Source organism: Podarcis pityusensis (genome assembly GCF_964106645.2).
Source record: "Podarcis pityusensis genome assembly, chromosome: 10".
Taxonomy (NCBI): domain Eukaryota; kingdom Metazoa; phylum Chordata; class Lepidosauria; order Squamata; family Lacertidae; genus Podarcis; species Podarcis pityusensis.
This window is the reverse complement of record NC_138035.1, coordinates 15,394,117-15,415,504: the sequence shown is the minus strand read 5'-3', so window position 1 is coordinate 15,415,504 and position 21,388 is coordinate 15,394,117. Positions and strand designations below refer to the sequence as shown.

Below are 21,388 nucleotides of genomic sequence, written 5' to 3'. Positions count from 1 at the left end.
GGTTGAGCACTGTGAGAACAGGATACTGGTCTATGTGGGCCCACTGGCCTGATCCAGGATTATCTTATGTCCTCTGATCTATGATCTATGTAAACTATGCAATGTCTGCCCTAGAGCACATTAGACTATATTCTGCCATATGCCCATTAACAAGATCTGTGTATGATCAGCAAGCTGTCATTCAGAAAAACAAGTCTTTCATTATCAAGCTTCTAAGAAGCTTTGTAACCTTCACAGGAACAACAGGGTTCCCAGAAAAGAGTTGGCAAATTACTGAAAGCTGGTGCTGCATTTTGTGGTCTTCCATCAACTCAGTGATTTTTCAGGCTATAGTTCTGAAGCCAATGACAACCTCCTGTGACTCTAGACAGGCAGCTGAATTTAAAGAATGGCTTCAGTAATCCTAGCTATGGTTCACATGTAGCCTCAAACCATGGTGGCTAGTCAACCTGAATTCTTCATACCTTGGTTTCTGTGAACCCAGAAGAAAAGTGAATTGGAGTTCATGAGAAGAGAAGGGAGTATGCAAACCCTAAGGTAATATATTGTGAATTATCCCTATGTAGAATTAACTCTATTTGAGTTTATATAATTGGAAGGATAAGGCTGAGCAAAAGATGTGTATACACCTTTGTGATTTTTAGAGTACAGATCTTTTTAAATAAGCAACTTATCTTCCAAGAAATCTGGATAATGATCTGGGGGGGGCAGTTTTAGACTTAAAGCTGTTCAAATAGTAAAGTTTTCAGAATTGCCTACAAAGTGAGAATTGGATGGATCTTCAGAAATGTACACATCCACGCTGTAATTCTTAAAAACAAATGTATATATCTTATCTTTTTCCTGTTGTAAGCTTGGCCAGATATACATTGGCCATGTTTGAGCATGTTTTTAATTATTATTATGAAAAAAGATATTTCCATTCTTCAATTCTTTCTCCAGTCAACATGGAATCTGTAGTCCATTTTCAAGTGGGTTTAAAAACGAGAAAGCCCTGTTAGGTACTAACAAATTAAAATCTGTAATTTTCATGACACTCGAAGGTGCTGTGGCTTTTTTCATCTTCCAGTATTCATTCCATTAAATGTTCATTTCAAAGCAAGGTTACTTATATGGCTTTATCACACCGTGCATAATCTCAGATCGTCACACAGTACATTTGCATGAGGATATGCCTTGAAATGAAACACTTAAAAAGTCCTCTGGGGATCTATTCTGTGGTTGGAATGCTTGTATGGCTAAACCCTTGCCTCACGCTTGCAGATGTAGCCCTTCCTTAAAAACAGAGAGAGAGCTTACATTCTTACTCTGTACACAAAAACCCTGTGCATGTATGTGAAGGTAGAGAAGATAGTCAACATGTGAACTGTTAGCAAATATGCTTTAATGTAGATTTGCCATTTTCTTCCTTTTCCCTCTCCCACCTTCCTTGTCAGTTTTAAAAATGCTGTAACATTATGTTCACATTGGCACTAATCAGCATACCTAATCAGCAAGCTAGGGTTCGAAAATGTACTTCAAATATGCTCTGGTTGGCAAGGCGATCCCTTTACAAATCAGCCACAGTTACTGCTAATGCAGACCTGCCACTACCTCATGGTTATACAACGGAAGCCAGGAGGGAAGCAGTAGGAACACAGGAGCCTGCAGCTTGTTCCCAACATCCTAACCACACTCTGAAGATTGGCCCAGTGCAGAATATCCTCAATGCCCCATTCATTAATACACTTTAAAATGCATATGCTGAAATGTATGTCTATATATTTTGACCTGTGTCTTTATACTAGGCAGTCTGAAATCTAGAATTGGAAAGAGAACTTAATATGTCAACAATCTGTCTTCATGACTGCAGTGTGATTATTGTGTTAGCTGCGGTCCCATTTAGCCCCTTATAATATTGGGAGCAAGGAGGTGCAAACAATAACATTGGAGCCATATAGAGTAGAGCCACACTGGAAAACTCAGGTATCTAAAGTCCTTACTGGCACTTAGGCATCTGAATGATTTTCCAGCCCATTGTAGAACCCCAACTGTCATCCTCTGCTATCTGAATTGATTGTTTCTCCTCCATGTAGTCCCTCATCAGTGTAACTTTGGTGTAAATCTTGCTTGCCTTGACACATTTCTTTTAAAATTTGTCAAAATAGTGTGTTGCCCCTGCCCAGTTGTTTGTGTAAAGGAGTATGTAGTGTATAGCTGCTTGTGTTGTGTTAAAAGTCTTATTTAACAGTAAAGCTGAGAGTGAAGTAATAAAACCTGCATGTCAAAGACAGTGCATTTACAGTTTTCATTCTGTTGTCTTCACAGATAATGTCCTTTTTTTGTAAATCTCATGTAACTCTTCTTGAGTTTTTCGGAGACTAAGAAGTAAAAGAAAAGAAAACGTTCAGAATTCTCAACTGAGAATTTATTCACTGCCCTCTTAACTGCATACCAAACCCTTGGTATAATTGAAACTGATTTATCTCTCCCCCCCCCCCCCAATTTGTTTGTTGGTTCTTGCTTGCTTTGGCTATTATCTAAACTTTTTTGTTTTCTGTCATTTTTTCCTAAAGACTTTTTTGAAGATCACTAATGAATGGAATTCCAGACTTAGCTTTACCTTCATAGGTTACCTTCATAGCAAGAATAAATAGCTCTGATGTGCTTTCCCCTTCTGACAATCCATATTTGGCATTCCATTATGAACTGAAATTTACATGGTGTGTGTTTGTGTTGATTAAATGCATTCAGGCATATTACGTGCTTAACATTCAATATGAAGTAATGTATGCTTAATTAAATGTTAACTAGACTGCACACTGTTTTACATGATTTTAGTGAATTTGTTTGATGGGAGTGTTCTTCCTTATTATAGCTGACACAAGATGAATGTAGGGGTACTCTGTACAAATACAGATCAGAAGACCTAGATATTGATGTAAGTACTGTTGGCTTTATGTATGTTGCATTATGTATGTTGTGACATTAGTCTGTCACATCTCCCTGACTTTCTGAAACAGAGTTGAGATGCGCTTTGACTAATCTGTGGTTGAAAGCCTGCAAAAAAAAAATGTAGCTTTACCCACAGCCACCTTTGAGAGAACAGAAACTTTTGAGCCTTACCTTTTTTCAAAAACAGGGTACAAGAGGAATAGCTTTTCTGAGACAAAATGTGATGTGACTGTATGGCCAAAGCCTTAAAATGAACTCTCTCTTGTTTGTACAGAGTAGCTTGTGTTGCAAATGCATACAAAGTAGTCACTGTAGGACTTCGGCTTGTTGATCCGCAAACAGGGAATCAGTGTATAAGTTATCTTTCAGTTATTCCCAGGGCCCCTTGTAAATTCAGCAGCATTTTCCCCCAATGAATAGGTCATCCTATCCCAGATATTCAAGAGCAGTATCATATAATGTGTACAGTAAGCTGAACCTTTAATACACACAGTCTGTGTGCCCTAGTCACTTGGCTTTACCAAAAAGACATCCCTCTCTTCATAAATCAGATATTGTACCAGGTTTTTGCAAACACCACAGCAGGTTTACTATTTGTCCTAAGTTGGACATGTGTAGTGGGTACTCAGTTCCCTATCTGCAGGAGCTGCCCCTTATTAGATAATGTATCAGAGATTCTTTATCAACGACTTGGATGATGGACTCAAGGGCATCCTGATCAAATTTGCAGATGACACCAAACTGGGAGGGGTGGCTAACACCCCAGAGGACAGGATCACACTTCAAAATGACCTTGACAGATTAGAGAACTGGGCCAAAACAAACAAGATGAATTTTAACAGGGAGAAATGTAAAGTATTGCACTTGGGCAAAAAAAATGAGAGGCACAAATACAAGATGGGGGACACCTGGCTTGAGAGCAGTACATGTGAAAAGGATCTAGGAGTCTTGGTTGACCACAAACTTGACATGAGCCAACAGTGTGACGCGGCAGGTAAAAAAGCCAATGCAATTCTGGGCTGCATCAATAGGAGTATAGCATCTAGATCAAGGGAAGTAATAGTGCCACTGTATTCTGCTCTGGTCAGACCTCACCTGGAGTACTGTGTCCAGTTCTGGGCACCACAATTCAAGAAGGACACTGACAAACTGGAACGTGTCCAGAGGAGGGCAACCAAAATGGTTAAAGGCCTGGAAACGATGCCTTATGAGGAACGGCTAAGGGAGCTGGGCATGTTTAGCCTGGAGAAGAGGAGGTTAAGGGGTGATATGATAGCCATGTTCAAATATATAAAAGGATGTCACATAGAGGAGGGAGAAAGGTTGTTTTCTGCTGCTCCAGAGAAGTGGACACGGAGCAATGGATCCAAACTACAAGAAAGAAGATTCCACCTAAACATTAGGAAGAACTTCCTGACAGTAAGAGCTGTTTGACAGTGGAATTTGCTGCCAAGGAGTGTGGTGGAGTCTCCTTCTTTGGAGGTCTTTAAGCAGAGGCTTGACAACCATATGTCAGGAGTGCTCTGATGGTGTTTCCTGCTTGGCAGGGGGTTGGACTCGATGGCCCTTGTGGTCTCTTCCAACTCTATGATTCTATGATTCTATGATTCCCCATGCTGTGTATGGAGCGTTCCCTGACTTAGTGAATGGGACAGGTAGATCACCAGGTGCATAATGGCTCCTACTGACTCAGGGTAATAATAAATAAATAGTAAATAAAACAGAACACTCCACTGTGGTTCAAACCTAGCTTGGTGTGTAATTTAGGGTCATGCCTATGGTAATCTGCATTTAGATATTCCAGGCTCCCCCAATGTGTATGCGATTTTTAAAATAAAAAGCGCAAAACAACCAGTGGCACTAATTATTACCATCTTCACTTCCACACTAGACTAAGCTTAGCCGATTATGCGAGCAAGACAAAGTGGTCCAAGCCCTGGAAGAAAAGCTTCAGCAGCTGCACAAGGAAAAAGTAGGACAATTATATTTATTACCCAAAATGGATGTTATTTTGCATGCTTTATTATCAGAACACTGATAAGTGAAGTAAAAAGAAAATTAGTTCAATGATGTGGAACATTAAAATTATTCTTTTTATTACCATAGTATACGCTTGAGCAAGCTCTGCTATCAGCCAGTCAGGAGATAGAAATGAATGCGGAAAATCCAGCCGCCATACAAAATGTCATCTTGCAGAGGGATGATTTACAGAATGGACTCCTTAGCACTTGTCGAGAAGTGTCTCGAGCTACCGCAGTAAGTAATGCAATTTTTCTTCAGCTAGTAAAGCTCAGTGGTGTGTTAACAGGTGGCCTTCTTCGTGTAGGCATTTTTTTAAATAAAGAAAATGACTAGATATAGGTTTGTTCTTTATTACACTCTAGCAAACATTAATTTGTCTTGAATTCACCACTCCTTGGAAATAGGGGGCAGGGGGCTCCTTTTGCTACAATGGAACAACAGAATGCATTTATTTTGGAAAGTGATCCAGAGTTGCAGAGATGTGTATCAGCTGTTCAACTTTTAGGGCACCACCCACCCACAGTTTCTGGCAACCCATCTGAATGTAGTAAAACCATTTATTTTTCTTCATCATGCATTCTCCCAAATTTATATTTTTTGGATTTACCCATGAAGCAAAACTAACATGCGTACATTTTTAATGTGTCTGTATTTAGGAGCTTGAGAGAGCTTGGCGGGAATATGACAAACTAGAGTATGATGTAACGGTCACAAAGAACCACATGCAGGAGCAGCTGGAGCGGCTGGGAGAAGTTCAGGTGCGACCAATGCCTAAACTTTGTATCATATCCATACATGCCAGAAATAATACCAAAATGTATGCAATACTATTAGAATGTACTTCTGGATGTGATGTGCAAAGATGAATGAGTTCACCCACATTTGTTAAAGGATCTGAAATGCATAATGGCGTAGAACATATGATATGCCTACCTGCTTCTTCAGTCTTCTTCAGACTGAACCTCTGACCCAAATTTTGACTGCACCACATATTTCCTTGAGATTTTGTCCTTTCATCCCCACTCACTGCATTCCAACCTCTTATGGGGCAAAAATCTTATTGGATTGGATTGGATTGTCAACTGGCAGAATGACATTACAATGCTTTGGGAATTTCCCCCACCACATCAGTATACTAGTATCTTTCTTGGGACACAAGAACATACATCTCCAGTAGAAACTCATGTGCATAAGGCCAACCTGCTTCTTCAGTCTTCAGAACAGTAAGTTTTGTTATGGTCGTAGGCCTTATGCACATGAGTTTCTACTGGAGATGTATGTTCCTGTGTCCCAAGAAAGATACTAGTATACTGATGTGGTGGGGGAAATTCCCAAAGCATTGTCATGTCATTCTGCCAGTTGAGAATCCAATCCAATCCAATAAGATTTTTGCCCCATAAGAGGTTGGAATGCAGTGAGTGGGGATGAAAGGACAAAATCTCAAGGAAATATGTGGTGCAGTCAAAATTTGGGTCAGAGGTTCAGTCTCTCTTAGTTTTCGCTTCATTTCCACCCAAGCACATCTGCCTGAATTTGGTTACAAAATAAAAAGAAACATTTTGGAAAATACAGCTGAAACATAATGTGCAAGCATGTGCATAATGTTCCCTCATTTTGCCTCTAGAACATCTTAGAGAGTCCTCAGTACTGCAGTTAAAATAAATAATATAAAATGTGTAATGTGAATGGATTCTACTGCCTTTGTTCTCCACATCCTGCACTGCCCCCAAGCTCCAGGAACAGGTCACGGGGTAGATGAAAGCTGACATCCCCAAATGCCCCATGTGGGTAGCAGTTGACAGCCTTGGATAGCTTGTTGCCTTGGGAGAGGCCTGCAAGTGGCTTTTGTTTCAATCTAAGAAAAGGGCATTGTATCCAGAACGAAAAAAGTGTGCATGATAAAATACAATGAATCCGTCAATGCTTTTTATAAAAAGTGGAGGCAGACAATCTCAATTTTAACATTTCTCTCTGGCAGACTGAGTCAGCCGGTATACAACGTGCTCAAATTCAGAAGGAGCTTTGGCGAATTCAGGATGTCATGGAAGGTTTGAGTAAACATAAACAGCAAAGAAACAGCACTGCAGAGGCAGGTAAATTGGCATGTCAGCCTCTTAGAAGCTGTTATATACCCTCTTGATTGAATACAGTTTCATTTCAGTGATTGAAAAGGAAATATTTAAGCTGTTGATCACTACCAAGGATTTATTTCATTACTCATTATAAAAATAAATGTTCTTCTTTCTTTTTAAATAGATATCATTGCAACAAAGGCTTTCTCATCTAAATATAAAAATGAGGTATGTCCTAAGGATTTTTTTGGGGGGGGGGGGACTTTTGTAATCACTTTCTGATTCAAATCTCCTACTTGTCCTTTTTATTAAAGTTATTTTATGTATCTTTAGTATATTTAAATAAACAGATTTCAAAACTGGATTAATTCTAAAGGCTGAACTCCCAAATGACAATTTCTTTGTATGTTTTGTGACTTCTTACTCTTATAAGTTCATATATCTCTTCCCATTTCTTATTTTCCCTTTATCCTGATTCCTCCCCCAACAAATTGTGAACCTTGATTCTTTACCCTGCCCCACACACATTTCATATAGCAAGAAATTCTTTACATGTGTGTTTGCACCTATAAGCTCAGTTCTGCAAGAGCTGAGCACCCACAATTCCTGCTCAAAATGTTGGGGAGTTGATATTGCTCAGTGTCTCTGAGCCTGTAATAACTTCAGGAATTGGGTAGCTTTAAAGGGACACTGTGAGTGACATGTGGGAGGCAATGTCTAAAGGAACTAGAATATACGTTTTATTTTTTATGAGGGAATGTACACTTTTTAAATTGAAATGTGTGAGAGTGCATCAACACATGAAATATAGGGAATTGGGGGGGGGGGGGAGAGATACCATCAAGAAAAATTGACCTGAGGAAAGTTCCTTTGTTTGCTCAGGGGTGGGTGAAGATTGCATGCTTTCTTCTGTGCCCCCCCCCAGGGGGCCAGAGTAAACAGAGGTGGACCAAGAACAAATTGCTAAAATGTTGTGTCCACTGGTGATGTACTAGAGTTATTTTTTTAATCTCTCCCTCTCATTACAGCAGTGTCCCTTTAATTCCAACCTGTAATATAACTGCTGTAAAATATGTGAAAGAAGTTATAATTGTTGTGATAGATGAGCACATCTAAATCAGGTGACTGTTCTGCAATCTTTAGGAAGAGGAAGTAGTCCCACCTCGTCCTCCACTCCCTCGGTCCTATGACTTTGCAGAGCATCCTCCCATAATCCCCCCTCTGCCCAGTGATAGCAGCTCCTTGCTCTGTTATAGCAGGGGCCCTGTACATCTGCCAGAAGAGAGGAAGATTCACCAAGTTCAAGGATACCAAAGAAATGGAGCTCACTGTGTAAGTGGCCAAAACTGCCACGTTCTTCATCAGTCATCCCACCACCCTGCACAGTTGCCATTTTATTTTGACATCCAGCTACTTTTATGTTGTGGCGTTGCTTCTTTTCAGCTTAACTGTGTTACTCCCAGCTGCATTGTTAATGTTTGCCACTTCTGTTTTCATCAATATTATGTGAATGTCAGTGTACCCATTGACTCAGACTGGTTGCATTTTGTTCTTTGTCCAGCAATATTTGTGGCTCTGAAACCAGATTTGAGCTTTTGCTATGTTCCATTTTGGTAGGTGGGTGTTTATTTTTTTTATTTTAAAAAATCGTATTTTGAAACAAGTGCAACAGGTTTTTTTAAATAAATTATTGACAGTACCTGGCACTGTCCAGGATTATTTAATCATCAATAGGTAGCTGCCGCAACATGCTTACATTCTGCAGGGGGAAATGATGCGATAAGCAGCGAACGCTTTTCTCCAAATTTTCCATGTGATGCTCTAAGGAAAGAAAAAGCAATAGGTTTTCCAGTAAAAGCTGAGTGTTGTTACACATAGCTACAAAAACAAGTTCTGTACTCAGGAGTTGTGCCTATCCAGCCTCTTGGCATATATTTGCCATTCAGTTCAGTTAAAAATAAATCTACACAAAATGTAAGCAATCTTTTGTTGTCTTGGGCCTTTAAAAGAAGAGGGCATTTCAGAATATAATATCATCATTGCCATACTCTACAGGTGGCCATGTTGCTGTTACGTTCTGACATGTCTTACGGGAAGATGCTAACGTATGTTTTACTGTGGTTGACTCTAGGGTCCAGATTACCGTCTTTATAAAAGTGAGCCTGAGCTAACAACTGTGGCAGAAGTTGATGAATCAAATGGGGAAGAAAAGGCAGATCCAGTTTCTGAGTCGGAAATGTCTGCAGCTAAAGGTTGGTAAAATAATATATAGGCTAAACAGTTGGTTATTTCCCCTGATAGGGGAATAAGGAACTCCTGTCATCACACAGAAGAAACAGCACAATTGGTTATAGTTTTACAAATAGAGTAACCTGTTCTTATTATAAGGAAAAAGCTAGCATAGTGAAATTAGGTTTAATTATACGACCAGAGAAGGCTTTCAGCCAGTCACAGGAAGAAGAAAAATAAAAGATAATACCGAGAATCAACCTTGAAATCCATATTGACGCTGTGCCTAATCACATCTCTCATGTTCTGCACATACCACTCCTCCAAACAATTGTTCATTTTCAGTCATTGCCCTTGAACAATCTTTCCATCTTTTGTTCATCCATTTCCTGCATTATTTTGCTGGAACATCCTTGAAGGCAGCACTACAGAACTTCAAGATTTGTCAAAAGACAGGGAAAAAATTGTCTCCTTAAAAAGAAAAGAGAAAAGCGTAATATTGCAATTCTCAAGTTTTCTCTGTCTCCTAGACAAATGATAAGCTTTACCCTGTAGTGGTTGGTGTGGGTTTGGTTTTTTTTTAAGCCACATTGCTTCACTTTTGGTCTAGTGATTCTTAAGTCTGCAAGTGGAAGGCTTGTTCACCTTGATTTTACAAAGCCCTTAGTTTTGGGTATTAAATCCAAATAAGGATATTATTTATTTATATATGATGAAATACCTCATGGGCTTTATGGCTGAGGAGAAATGTATGCTTTTTGGCAGCATTCTAGCCACTGCAGCATCTGTTCTGTTCAATCCGTTTTGAATGAAACTCCCTTAAGCTCAGTTCACTCACGTAAATAGCATGAATGGCATGTTGAGATTGCTACACAAGGCTATGCTGCCTATTTATTACTTATTTGAAGGATTTTTAGCTCACAAGGCAAGGGAGGCTCCCAGACCAGTTCAAAGTGAACAGTGATGAGACAGTACCTGCCCCCGTGGTTTCCATTCAAAAGGCATGACATGAAAGGGAAACTGATTGGAAGGGAGAAGGGGATGGGGAGCAAATTCAGGAACTTAGTTTTTAATTACAAAAAGATTATTCATATTGGTCAGCGACAAAGATATGTATGTGCATATTACACTCCCACCCACACACATATATATATATGTATGTATAGAATGGTCTGTAAAGAGTTATCAGAAAGGATATAAATAGCCATCACAAATCCTTGTACAATATGCAGTCTAATCATACATGTGCTTGTGTGGAGCAGTTCCCCTCAGTGATTTTTCACACCATTGGATTGCTTGGTGGTTAGCGTTTGACGGTGAGGTGAAAAATGCAAAAATAATTTTTTGGGGGGTGAAGAGCCTGAACAATTTTACATGTTGGGCTACCTTACTTTTTCAATATCTTCTTGTTTGCATCAGGCCTGAGTCCAATTTATTAATATATCCAGTTGGCTTTATCACTGCCTTTCAGTTTGGGCAGGGTACTCTTACAGTTCTTTGATTCCAGTTTCCCCTCTTTTCCATCTTACACTAAATTCAATTTAAGCAGATGAAGTGCCTATAAGCTGGCTACTTTGAAGTCTGTAGAAGAAGCAGTGAGGTGGTAAACTTCAAGCAAAAGAAGTGTAGACTGGACTGGAAGAAAGTTTTGTCTATAAATGTGCAGTAATAGAAGAAGCAGCCTTGGATGCTGTCATATCACCTCCTTGGAGATTATTTAAATAAGCAATTGGGCATTTATCTGAGGGTGCTGTAGGCCTAGATAGACCATTCTCAGAACAAGGAACTGGACTGTTATTTCAACTTGAGACAGGAAGGGGGTCTAATAAGAAGCATCACTTTACGTAGAATGGTTTATATTCTGAAGCAGCCACATTTTCTAACAGTCCCTTTGGAAATACCGGACCCATTTTGTTCATCTTGCTAGTGTCAGACTTCTGTCTGCTCCTGTACTAGAGAGATATGGTCAGATAAGGCAAATGTGTGCAGCTTCTTTCAGCAATCTAATAAACCAAAATTGATGCTTTAATAAGACAATTGTCCTTGCATCTGCTTACAGCAGAGGAAGTGGTGAGCTAAAGTCTCAGAGTAAATCCTATTAACTCAGTCTGAGAGCTTTAGGGGCTTAGGTAGGGAATGTTAACCTGTGTGTTTATTCTGCTAATCGCATTCATCGCACAACTAGTGATCAGCAGTTTAGTCACATACATTTCATTGGAGCTGTCAAAACTACCATGCAGCAGGCCTGGGAGATGCAAGGCACAAAGCAATGCAGCTCTTTAAAACTATGGTGCAATACTTCTTTCCATCAGTATGCATAGAAAGTTTTACCACAACTGTCTTTCCAAAAGTGGAGGGGAAAACATCTTGCAGGATAGCCAGTAATAAAATCCTCTTATCTAATTAAAGTATCTACTATGTATTTTGGAAAGTTGTTTGTCTCTTTTCTCTGCATTTGGACACCTCTTAAGATACCTTCACAAAATCTTGCATGATGGTCCCTGTGATCAAGGAGCAAGTTTTCATTTGTTTGGATACAATTGGATGCCATTTGGAATCAAGATAGCAATCTGAACCTTACCAAAAATAAGTAAAAATGGTTTCTTGGAATTCCTGAGCAGCTCTGGGTATGATGCTGCTAGTTTTAAATAAAGAATCCTACTGGCAATGTACCATTTCCTGCTGGAGTAATACATTTCATCAGACCAAAGTGTTCAAAGCAAACAGTTTAAGCAGGATGAAACCCATTTTTAAGGATCCAGTGTTGAATTGTCAACCACCTGCACTGCTTTGAGAACAAGGAGGGAGATCTGGGCATGCTGCATTGATTTTAATTGTCATTTATGTGGCTGTACCTGTATAAAAGGATTAGGATTGTATTTTAAGTTCCTTAGACGAAAGCTGGCAGAAAGTGGCCACACTCCAAAATCCTGCCTACATGCTGTGACAAGAAATACACAATATAAATATTGTTTTATACATAGAATATTATGGCCTGTTGATATTTGCACTGTGAGGATTTGTTTGTGTTTTACTGTTCTGTAATGGAGTCTTGAGCCAGTTAAAAGTAGTACAGAGAAACTGAAGAAAATTGATAGGTCCCCCCCCCCCTTTGCACATACCCTGCTCCTTCACAAAATATAGGTGCAAAGTGCTCTTTTCTTTTTTCTGTTTTAGGATTGGGTTTCCATACCTCTAAATATAACGTTGCAAAACCCAAATCATGTATATAGTACAAACTGAATTTGTTCTTTTGTGTTTCCCAGTTTTGTGGCACATAAAAAGTTTTTCTTATGTAGTGGGGGTTTTTTATGAGGGCAGTGTCTGCTTTTCTTGTTCACACAAGTTTCTTTTTTAGGGTTGCTGTAAGATTAATTTATGTATGAGTTGCTAATAGATACCCCAAAAAATGATGATTTCTTGGTTGTTAGATCTCCACTAAAATTGAGATTTTAGTATTGCCTTACCAACTTTCTAAACTCAGTTGCGTGTAGCAAATAAAATCTCAAAGCACGCCAGACATTCAAAGCTCTCCTACTGTGTGCTTGCTGAGATGGTCGAATTTCCCCACTACAAATGGCAGTGATGTTCTTGGGAGCAGGAAGGATTGGGACAAAAAGAGAGCAACACCACCTCTTGAGACCTATTAGAAGTAGAACATACCAGAGGCATGAACCGCACTTTGTCCAGGTGAAACACATAAGTCAGGGATCAGAATACAAGGCCCCCAGCTCAGAAACTCGCTGTGCTGAAGTGATAGCCACCAAAAAAACTCTTAAAGGGCAAGATAATCAGGCAGACAGGAAGCCCTGGGCTCAAAGGAAGCACCAGTAAAAAAAGATACTGTTTCTAAGATTGCAATTATAGAGCTTTGATGACTGAACACATCATCTGTGTCAGCAGCCGTTGAAGGTGGAAGTCAAAACGTTTTGTTAATAACATTATAAATATTCTGTTTCGTTAGTCACTGGTGTGTGTGTGTCTTTTTAATAGGAATTCCCAAAACAGCTTGTAACAATGGTAATTCAAAACCAAACATTAATAACAAATGTTTTTTAAAAAAAACAAACCAACCCATACAACACAGATATTCTCAAAGTAAGCAGTAAATATAACTGAACTCTCAGCAACTTATTGTCCAAACGCATGGCAGAAAAGTTAAGCTCTTATTGTTAATCCATCTCAAACCCCCCCCCCCCAAGCCTATTCTGGTTGCATAGTCCTGGGGTTTCTCTTGCTTAATCCAGTGAGTGCCCCACTTTCAGCAACTGCTGTAGTGAATCCACCACCATCTGTCTCCCTTCTTACACCTCATAAAGCACTGTTGGCAGAATAGGAGTGCAGAAATTGTGGGCAACACAGGAGTGGAATGATCAGGGTCTAAGGCTCCTTGGCATCAAAGATTGTGTACTTGTACATGGATCTTAAAAGAGAAGTACCAGCACTTGGGGTCCATCATTCTAGAATCATTACTTCTTCAGACCTAGCTTTTATCTATAATCATTAGATTTCAATGTAATGTATTTTAAAATCCTTATTATGAGCAGACTTATTGTTAGGCAGGTGCTGAAATATGATAACTGCATGATAAAACATGTTTCACATTAACTGCATCTAGAGTTTGTGTTAAGGTCTTTACAATACCCCTCTTGTTTTATAGGCTCTCATTTTCCCATTGGAGTTGTGCCTCCCAGAACAAAGTCACCAACACCTGAATCTTCAACAATAGCTTCCTATGTGACTTTAAGGAAAACTAAGAAGATAGATCTAAGAACGGTATTGACTACTTTTGAAGTGTATCCCTTGCTGCCTCCAGCTCTCCATCTGCATTGCACATCAACTCAGGGTATTGCACCAGTGCAACTGTGTGGCTACTCTTACACCAGCAGACGCCACCACCGCCCAACATGTAGTATAAGATCATCATGGCAATGCTCCTGCTTGGCACAATATTCAGAAGGACTGTGATGGGAAGACAGAGAACAATTTCATATAGTAGAGAAAAAGATTGACTTGTCGGATTGCCACCATCCGTCAAGTGTATGTTTTCCATAATGACCAGTGGGCTTCTGCATATTGTATATATGAGAACATCAACACCACCCTCTCACCCCCTGGATCCTTGGCCAAATACACAGGGATATGAATGCCTTACTGAAAAAGTTCAGCTGATTCATGATGAAATATGAAGAGCTAGTCTTTAAATAGCACAGCACCTATCTCTTCCCTGCCTCCTCTCCCCAGTCACATTTATCTGCAGCATCATTGATAGGCAGTAGACAAAAACCAACTTGCCTTACAAAATAGAGTGCTTTCACTCCATCAGTACAACCTCATTCTGTGAATCAGAGATGAGAGTTTGTTCAGCATTATTGTAATCAGTTCTAGTTCCATAAGGCTATTGGCGAGTTTTTTACATGATGCTCTTTGAATAGAGGCAGTGGTATTTTATGGAATTTATCACAGTGCAATGCATTCTGTGGATGGAAATCTTTGACATGGATTAAAAATTCTAGATTCACATTCTATGTAGTTAACCTTGTTGCTTCAAATCATGCCAGTTTCTGTGTATTGGGAATAGCATGGTATATCCCATTGCAACAGCAGAGTAAAGGTGTCCCTCAAACATTGCTTCCTTTTTTAGAAGTGCTTTTTTTTTTACCATACATTTCTTTCCTTTCAAGGAGAGGCCAAGAAGTGCAGTAGAGCAGCTATGCTTGGCAGAAAGTGCTCGTCCCCGGATGACAGTGGAAGAGCAGATGGAAAGAATAAAGAGACATCAGCAGGCTTGTCTAAGAGAGAAGAAGAAAGGACTGAATATTATTGGTGTCTCAGATCTGTCCCCATCACAAAGCCCATCCCTTGTCAGAGAGAATCCTTTTAAGTTGTCTCAGGTATGCCACACGTTCATCCCCCCACAACCCTCTCCTTGACAGACAGACAAGCTCTTAGAGCCTCAGTTTATGGCTGAGGACTGACTTCTGTGCTGCCTCCAAAATCTGGATAAGGATGTGAAAACAGATATTGTGAAGGAAGTTCTTTTGTCCAGTCAGGTGGAGCTTTTGTTCCTGTTGTGAGGGTAAGGAAAACGTTGGCCTGGAGTGGAAACAGATAGTGTAATGCCAAACTATTCGTGTTTATATTAAGCCCCACTAATCTCAGAGGAGTGAGGGATATTGGAGACTCCTCATGGTCTTAGAGCAATCTTTCTCTCCAAGAAGATTAGCAGCTTCCTCCCTGCTTTTTGGAATGGACAGTAGCATCACTAAAAGATAGAGGGGTCTACTCTTTGGTTTAAAAAAAAGTGTTTTGAGCAATGTTAGTCTGTGTGGACACGTTTGGTGCACAGGAATGTACAGGCAATTGCAAGGTCCTATGCTGCAGGTGTTTAGTGACTACCCATTATATTGGTACCTATGTGTCATGTACAGAAGGAGTCTCATGTAAGATGTTTTCTACAAGGAAGTTAACAATCTGTGGGCCCCTCCAGACTGAGGTTATATTGTGGGCATATTCTGCAATATGTTTTTGATACAATAATGGTGCTTTAATAGTAGATTTGTTTGGTGATGCCACCACATGCTACCACATTATTGCTGTCTGGAGGGGTTAGAACACAACAGAAGTGGGACAAAAATAACCAGAACATTTTTGGTATAAAAAGTTAGAGTATTTCAGCAGGAAGTTACAGAATATGCACTGAGTGCAAGCGAAGGTGTGTGACCACTCCAAAACCTTTGAGGCACAAACAGTATTGAAGGCACCCAGACAGCATCATGAGCACAAATCTTAGGAATGTGCTTTAAAAATGATGTCCAGAGGGTCCCTGTTGTATCTTGTTTCCTGACTAACCAGTGTCTGTCTTTATCATTGTACTGCCAGTTAGTTGCCTTGTTTGTCCACAATAAATCAAAAATTCTCTGCAGAACCAAAGGAAGGATGATTTTGTATGCATTACCAAGGAATTAGAGTATGCCATTAGAGGAAGTGATGCAGACCAGAGCCATCAAAATTGTGCAGAAGACTCCCCTTGGATTAAAGATAATGATCGTCCAGAGGATAAGAATAATGATCAGCCAAATGAACATCATGCTGGTTTTATTACACAGGTACTGCTTTTTCCTGATCACAGAAATGTATTGGCATACAATCAGAAAATAAGGACCTGGGGTCAGAAAATATAGAACCAAAACCTTCCCCACAAAGGAACCTCTAGAAATTGCTTAATTAGTTAGCCTGGAGCTCTGATCTACATTTTTACCACTTTTCTAGTCTTCTTTCTCTTTTACAGAGCATGCTTTCAAACTGAAATTATAGTTTGGGTTACTACAAATCACTGAGCAAATGTTGGGTAAACAATGCAGAGTTCAGATAGTCTACAATTAACTGGGAGAAAGAGTGATGTGAAATCTCAAGGGTACAGAAAAATAAAGATATTGTTGGCCAAACATGTTTCAAAATATATTTCTTCCTTAGAGGCACTTAGAAAGCACACCTCTGTCTTCTCTGCTCATGACACAGAGAACACAATGATGTGCTTCTTAAATGCTCCTGAACAAAAGTGTTTTTAGCGTGTGTACCTTTGAAACTTTACCTCCTCATTTTTCTTTCCTTGGTGCCTTCTGGTTGTCCCAAACTTAATTCTGCTTGTTCATTAGAGACAGCTTTAAAAAGTGCACCAACCTAAATGCAGGAGATTGAGTAACTGAAATTAAAAACAGAAAATAAAACTCTTCTATCTACACACCTCTTCAACTTAGGTACTTCAAATAGCTAACATTTCTTATTCATTTTTATTTTTTACCCTCAGTTACCAAAAAATGAAGGTCAGCTGTCACCAGATGTCTTAGAGCCAAAGGAGGGGACTCCCTATGAGGCTTCTGAAAAGCTAAAAAAAGTAGAAGAGACACAAGATGCTGACTTCAGGTAAAGCAAATCTAACTTACTAGTAACAGCAGCTGTGTGGGGCTTTGCAGTAAAACCAGAAGTCATTGCAGTGATTCTATATCTGCAAATTTAGGGGGTGACTTTACCCCTGCATTCTATTTCTTTTCACTTCATAGGAGGGGATTGACAAACTAAGAGTTACCCCCTCCACATCAGCCCTTGCTTTACCACTTCAGGTAGTTATTTCTGGGAACTGAAAATAAAGTACTGAGTGCTAATTGGTTGAAGCTATTACATAATATAGGTTTCAAGAGCATTTTTTTAAAATGTAAAGTTGTCCAGTTTGTTTCTGGATCACTGCCGAACTTTTAAATAAAGGAATTAAAGTAGTCTCACAGCCATTAAAAACCAGCTGTGTTAGCCTTTTACGTAGCATGTGAAAGCTAACGTAAAAGTTCCTGTCTTCCAAAGGCTCTGAAATAGATTTTCCCATTTTGAAAACGTTAGCATGATAAAGTGGGACACGGTTGGCGCTGTGGGTTAAACCACAGAGCCTAGTACTTGCCGATCAGAAGGTCGGCGGTTCGAATCCCTGCAACGGGGTGAGCTCCCGTTGCTTGGTCCCTGCTTCTGCCAACCTAGCAGTTCAAAAGCACGTCAAAGTGCAAGTAGATAAATAGGGACTGCTCCAGCAGGAAGGTAAACGGCGTTTCTGTGCGCTGCTCCTGGTTCACCAGAAGCAGCTTAGTCATGCTGGCCACATGACCTGGAAGCTGTACGCCGGCTCCCTCGGCCAATAAAGCGAGATGAGTGCTGCAACCCCAGAGTCGGCCACGACTGGACCTAATGGTCAGGGGTCCCTTTACCTTTACCTTTTAGCATGATAAAGGTGTCAAAATTCATTCCAGTTGGAAAACTACAAGGCTGGGATCGAAAGAAGCCCGTGCCTACTTGCAAAGCACTTTGGTGTATACCTAGGAGGCAGCCGCTCTTGGCACATTGCAAGCCTTTCCACGAGAGCCCTGACCTTCAGAAATTATTTTGGGGTAGGAGGAGGGGATGCAAAGGGCTGAGTCAGGAAAGGAAAGCGTGAGAACCTTGGTGAGCCTGCAGTCTTTTGGATCCCTGTCCAAGTCTTTAATGACCCAAAACCAGAAACAGTATAGTCACTGACTATTCAGATGGTGTGACTAGCAAGTTGATTTAGGGGTTGCCTAGTCCCATGAATCTGACCGTGCTTTAAGATCATCTACAGAAGCTCCTCTAGGTGTCTTCACTGCAGAAATAAGTTTGCCGTGTTCAGGAAGACATAGCCCTCGTAGTGGCCATACCCAAATTGTGGAATGCTCTTCTGAAGGACACCCATCAGGCACTCAGGATAAATAAAATGAAAAAATATGTAATCTGATTTCTTAGGTCTTATTTTAAAAATGCTATGTGTGTGTGAAGTAGAAAGCAGTACTGATGTTTCCCCCCACTCTTCTAGAAAAGCATAGATTCCGAGATTGGGTTACGTGATCTCATAATCCTATATACACCACAACTAGTATTTTTGTATTTTAGGCTTTTATTGAAGTGGTGTACAATATCAGTTAACCCAATTAGAAGTTAGAGGAAACTCTAAACTTAGATTGTTCACCCCCAGCCTGAAGAACGAGGCCCCAGTTGCAAACCACAAACCTGAAAGCAGCACAGAAGAGAGTGAAGAAACCAGCATTCATGAGCAGGAGGACACTATTTCTTCGTTTGAGATGCCAGCACAGACTTCAAGAGGAAACTCAACAGCAGCAGGTTTGATTTAGGATCTGTAGACTGCCAAAATGTATTATAACAACATGCACTATAGTTTTGCTTCTAATTTTTTTTAAAAAAAATCAAAAGAAAACTTTGAAATAAAGCAAACATCTTAGATGTTTCTGTGGCCAGGCCAGAGATATCATAAGCATGCACTGGCAGAGGTTCGTAAGCACTGCTGCAGTGTTACGGCAGGCATCTAAAACACCAGTTAAGGGTTGGTCTTGGTAAATAATTTGGAATGTCCAAATACTAACCTTGGGGATAACGCTGGAAGCTGCCTTTTGCCAATACAAAGTATTTGTGTGTCAGGCTCAGTACGGTCTGTTCTGCCTGGCAGTGGCTTTCTCTCCAGGGTCTCTCCCATCATCTGCCACCTCGTCTCTCGAAGTGGAGATGATGGGGATAGAACTTGGGATCTCTGAAAAGCATGTCCTCTGCCACAGAGCCACCAGTCTTGAGTTTTATGCCTTTGTTCTTAGGATACAAGAAATGGCACCTTTCTGACCCAAACACAAGGCTTCCTACCACCTCTTAGAAAATAATGTCCAGGAATCATGTCTGTGTGCATCAAACTCTTTCTCTCCTGTGCCCTCAAGCCCCCCATGTGCTGTCAAAATCAGTGCCTGTGTGTTGAGTGACACACACCCCAGATAATATTTTGCGGGTGCTAAAACCCAGTGAAAACTGATAGGTAGTTGATTCGGGACAGAGCCTAACTTTTAAAGAAAATTAGGGATTCATGGAGGATAATTCTGTCAATGGCAGACCATCAAGAAAGAAGATGGCTGAGCTAGATGGGGCTTTGATCTGATCCAGCTACAGGGTTGCTCTTCCATTAGGATTACTTCAGATTATGGATAATCACATTTTACAGAAGGTGGTCCCCATTATCTCTGTCCAGGTTCAAAAAGAAAACCCCACATTCTTCTCTTTCAGTGGCTTGTGTGCAATAAACCTCACTCAGCTTTTTTTTCCAGCTCTTCCAGCTTCTGCTGAAACGATTCACGGCTAACAAAGCGGACCTATGGAAAGAAGTTACTGTACAGTCAATTTTATTAAATCTATGAAATTCATAGTTCTGATGCTTTTGGCCACAGAGCATCATTTTTTATCACTTCATGGAAAATGTTTATTCCAAGAGAGCTTTAAATGCCTCCCACGGTACCCTCAACAGTTTGGAGATTGTTCTTCTGACACCAGCCTGCTGCTACTATGACTTCCATCCACATAATTAAGGCTTATTTTTCAAATGTGCGGCCTACAATCGGAACCTTCGCAAGTGGTTTTTCCCTGGTGTAAGGTTTTTTTTATTTTAAAAAAGAATTGAATTTAATTAAGTTTGCTTCCTTTTTAGCCTTTTTCATGGGTTGCTTTTACAGATCACCACTTAAACCTCAGTTATGCTTCTAAAAATGAATCATGTATTGCTTTCACTTTTTGATTTGTAAATGTTTTATGCCCTATTTAAAATGTGCCATTTTTTATTATTATTATTGCCGAGTTAAGATGTGTTCTATTTCTGATCTGTAATTATTTCTCGGTCAAGTTGCAATGTCAGTTTCTCCCATACTGTCCTCAACATAGACATGAATGTTAGTGTTTACTTTTCTTCCTCTCTCTCTCTCTCTCTCTCTCTCTCTCTCTTACTTTAAACAAAAATGAAGGGTTAGGAACCTTGAGGTACTGGGCTCTTCCTCTTTTGGAATAGGGTATGTACAGCAATAAGCAGGTATTCAGTTCCCAGTTAAGTTTGTGTACAAATGTAATTATGTTCATTGTGTATATATTATACAATGAGCACAACCAATGTAAGTATAAGAAGCCACTTACTATTGTTCAAATAAAAATGTTCATATCTCATTTCTTTTATATCATGTTATAAATAAATGTTCTTAAGTAATTGTGTGGATGTTATCTTCATCTGCAAGGAAGCTTTTAACTAGAAGAAAGGGCTTCTGCCTCTTAGAGATGTGGGCGATCAGTTTCATGAAGTCCAAATGAAGAACACATGTTATGGGGCAGTTCCAGTCCACATTAGACTGAGAATAGAATCAGAGGATCAGGATTACTTTGGAATTATTAAGAAGTGTCACAAGGCTCCCTCCTTCATAACACGGTTTCCATGTCTAAAAGCAGAAGAGTAGCATTTATGGTATGGTTAAGCTCTATAGATTTAGAGATTTTGTGCATGACACTTAAATGGCTCAGTTAATCTTGATAAGGCCTTTGTTTACAGGTTGTATTATTAAGGTCCCTCTCCCTCAAATTAATGCATCCACAGTAAACATGACATTAATTATTTTGTTCTCACATTCTCATGTGGACTAAATCAAACTTTTATATTTTTTAATTATATTAAACAGTGGAAGTGTTTTATAAATCAGTACTGTATCTGCCACAGATATTCCCAGAACTACTCATTTCAGAATAGTTAGCCCTCTGTACAT

The 21,388-nt window shown here is 39.8% G+C and overlaps 1 protein-coding gene across 24 annotated transcripts in view; it reads left to right on the top strand.

Moving 5' to 3' along the window:
- Positions 1–20,841, top strand: part of PLEKHA5 (pleckstrin homology domain containing A5) — a 189,922-nt gene extending 169,081 nt beyond the window's left edge. For 13 of the 24 annotated variants that reach the window (XM_081022669.1, XM_081022666.1, XM_081022684.1 and 10 more), the window contains 14 exons: positions 2,858–2,920; positions 4,826–4,906; positions 5,041–5,190; positions 5,613–5,714; positions 6,935–7,049; positions 7,213–7,256; positions 8,172–8,360; positions 9,160–9,280; positions 13,918–14,033; positions 14,942–15,151; positions 16,184–16,366; positions 17,068–17,183; positions 18,790–18,935; positions 19,919–20,841. In XM_081022669.1, coding sequence (XP_080878795.1) covers positions 2,858–2,920; positions 4,826–4,906; positions 5,041–5,190; positions 5,613–5,714; positions 6,935–7,049; positions 7,213–7,256; positions 8,172–8,360; positions 9,160–9,280; positions 13,918–14,033; positions 14,942–15,151; positions 16,184–16,366; positions 17,068–17,183; positions 18,790–18,935; positions 19,919–19,953 — 1,671 coding nt within the window. In that variant the 3' untranslated portion in view covers positions 19,954–20,841. Of the gene's footprint in view, positions 1–2,857; positions 2,921–4,825; positions 4,907–5,040; positions 5,191–5,612; positions 5,715–6,934; positions 7,050–7,212; positions 7,257–8,171; positions 8,361–9,159; positions 9,281–13,917; positions 14,034–14,941; positions 15,152–16,183; positions 16,367–17,067; positions 17,184–18,789; positions 18,936–19,918 lie in introns of those variants that run through there. The other 11 variants (XM_081022675.1, XM_081022674.1, XM_081022671.1 and 8 more) reach the window with 2 other exon arrangements.
- Positions 20,842–21,388: the final 547 nt, after the last annotated feature.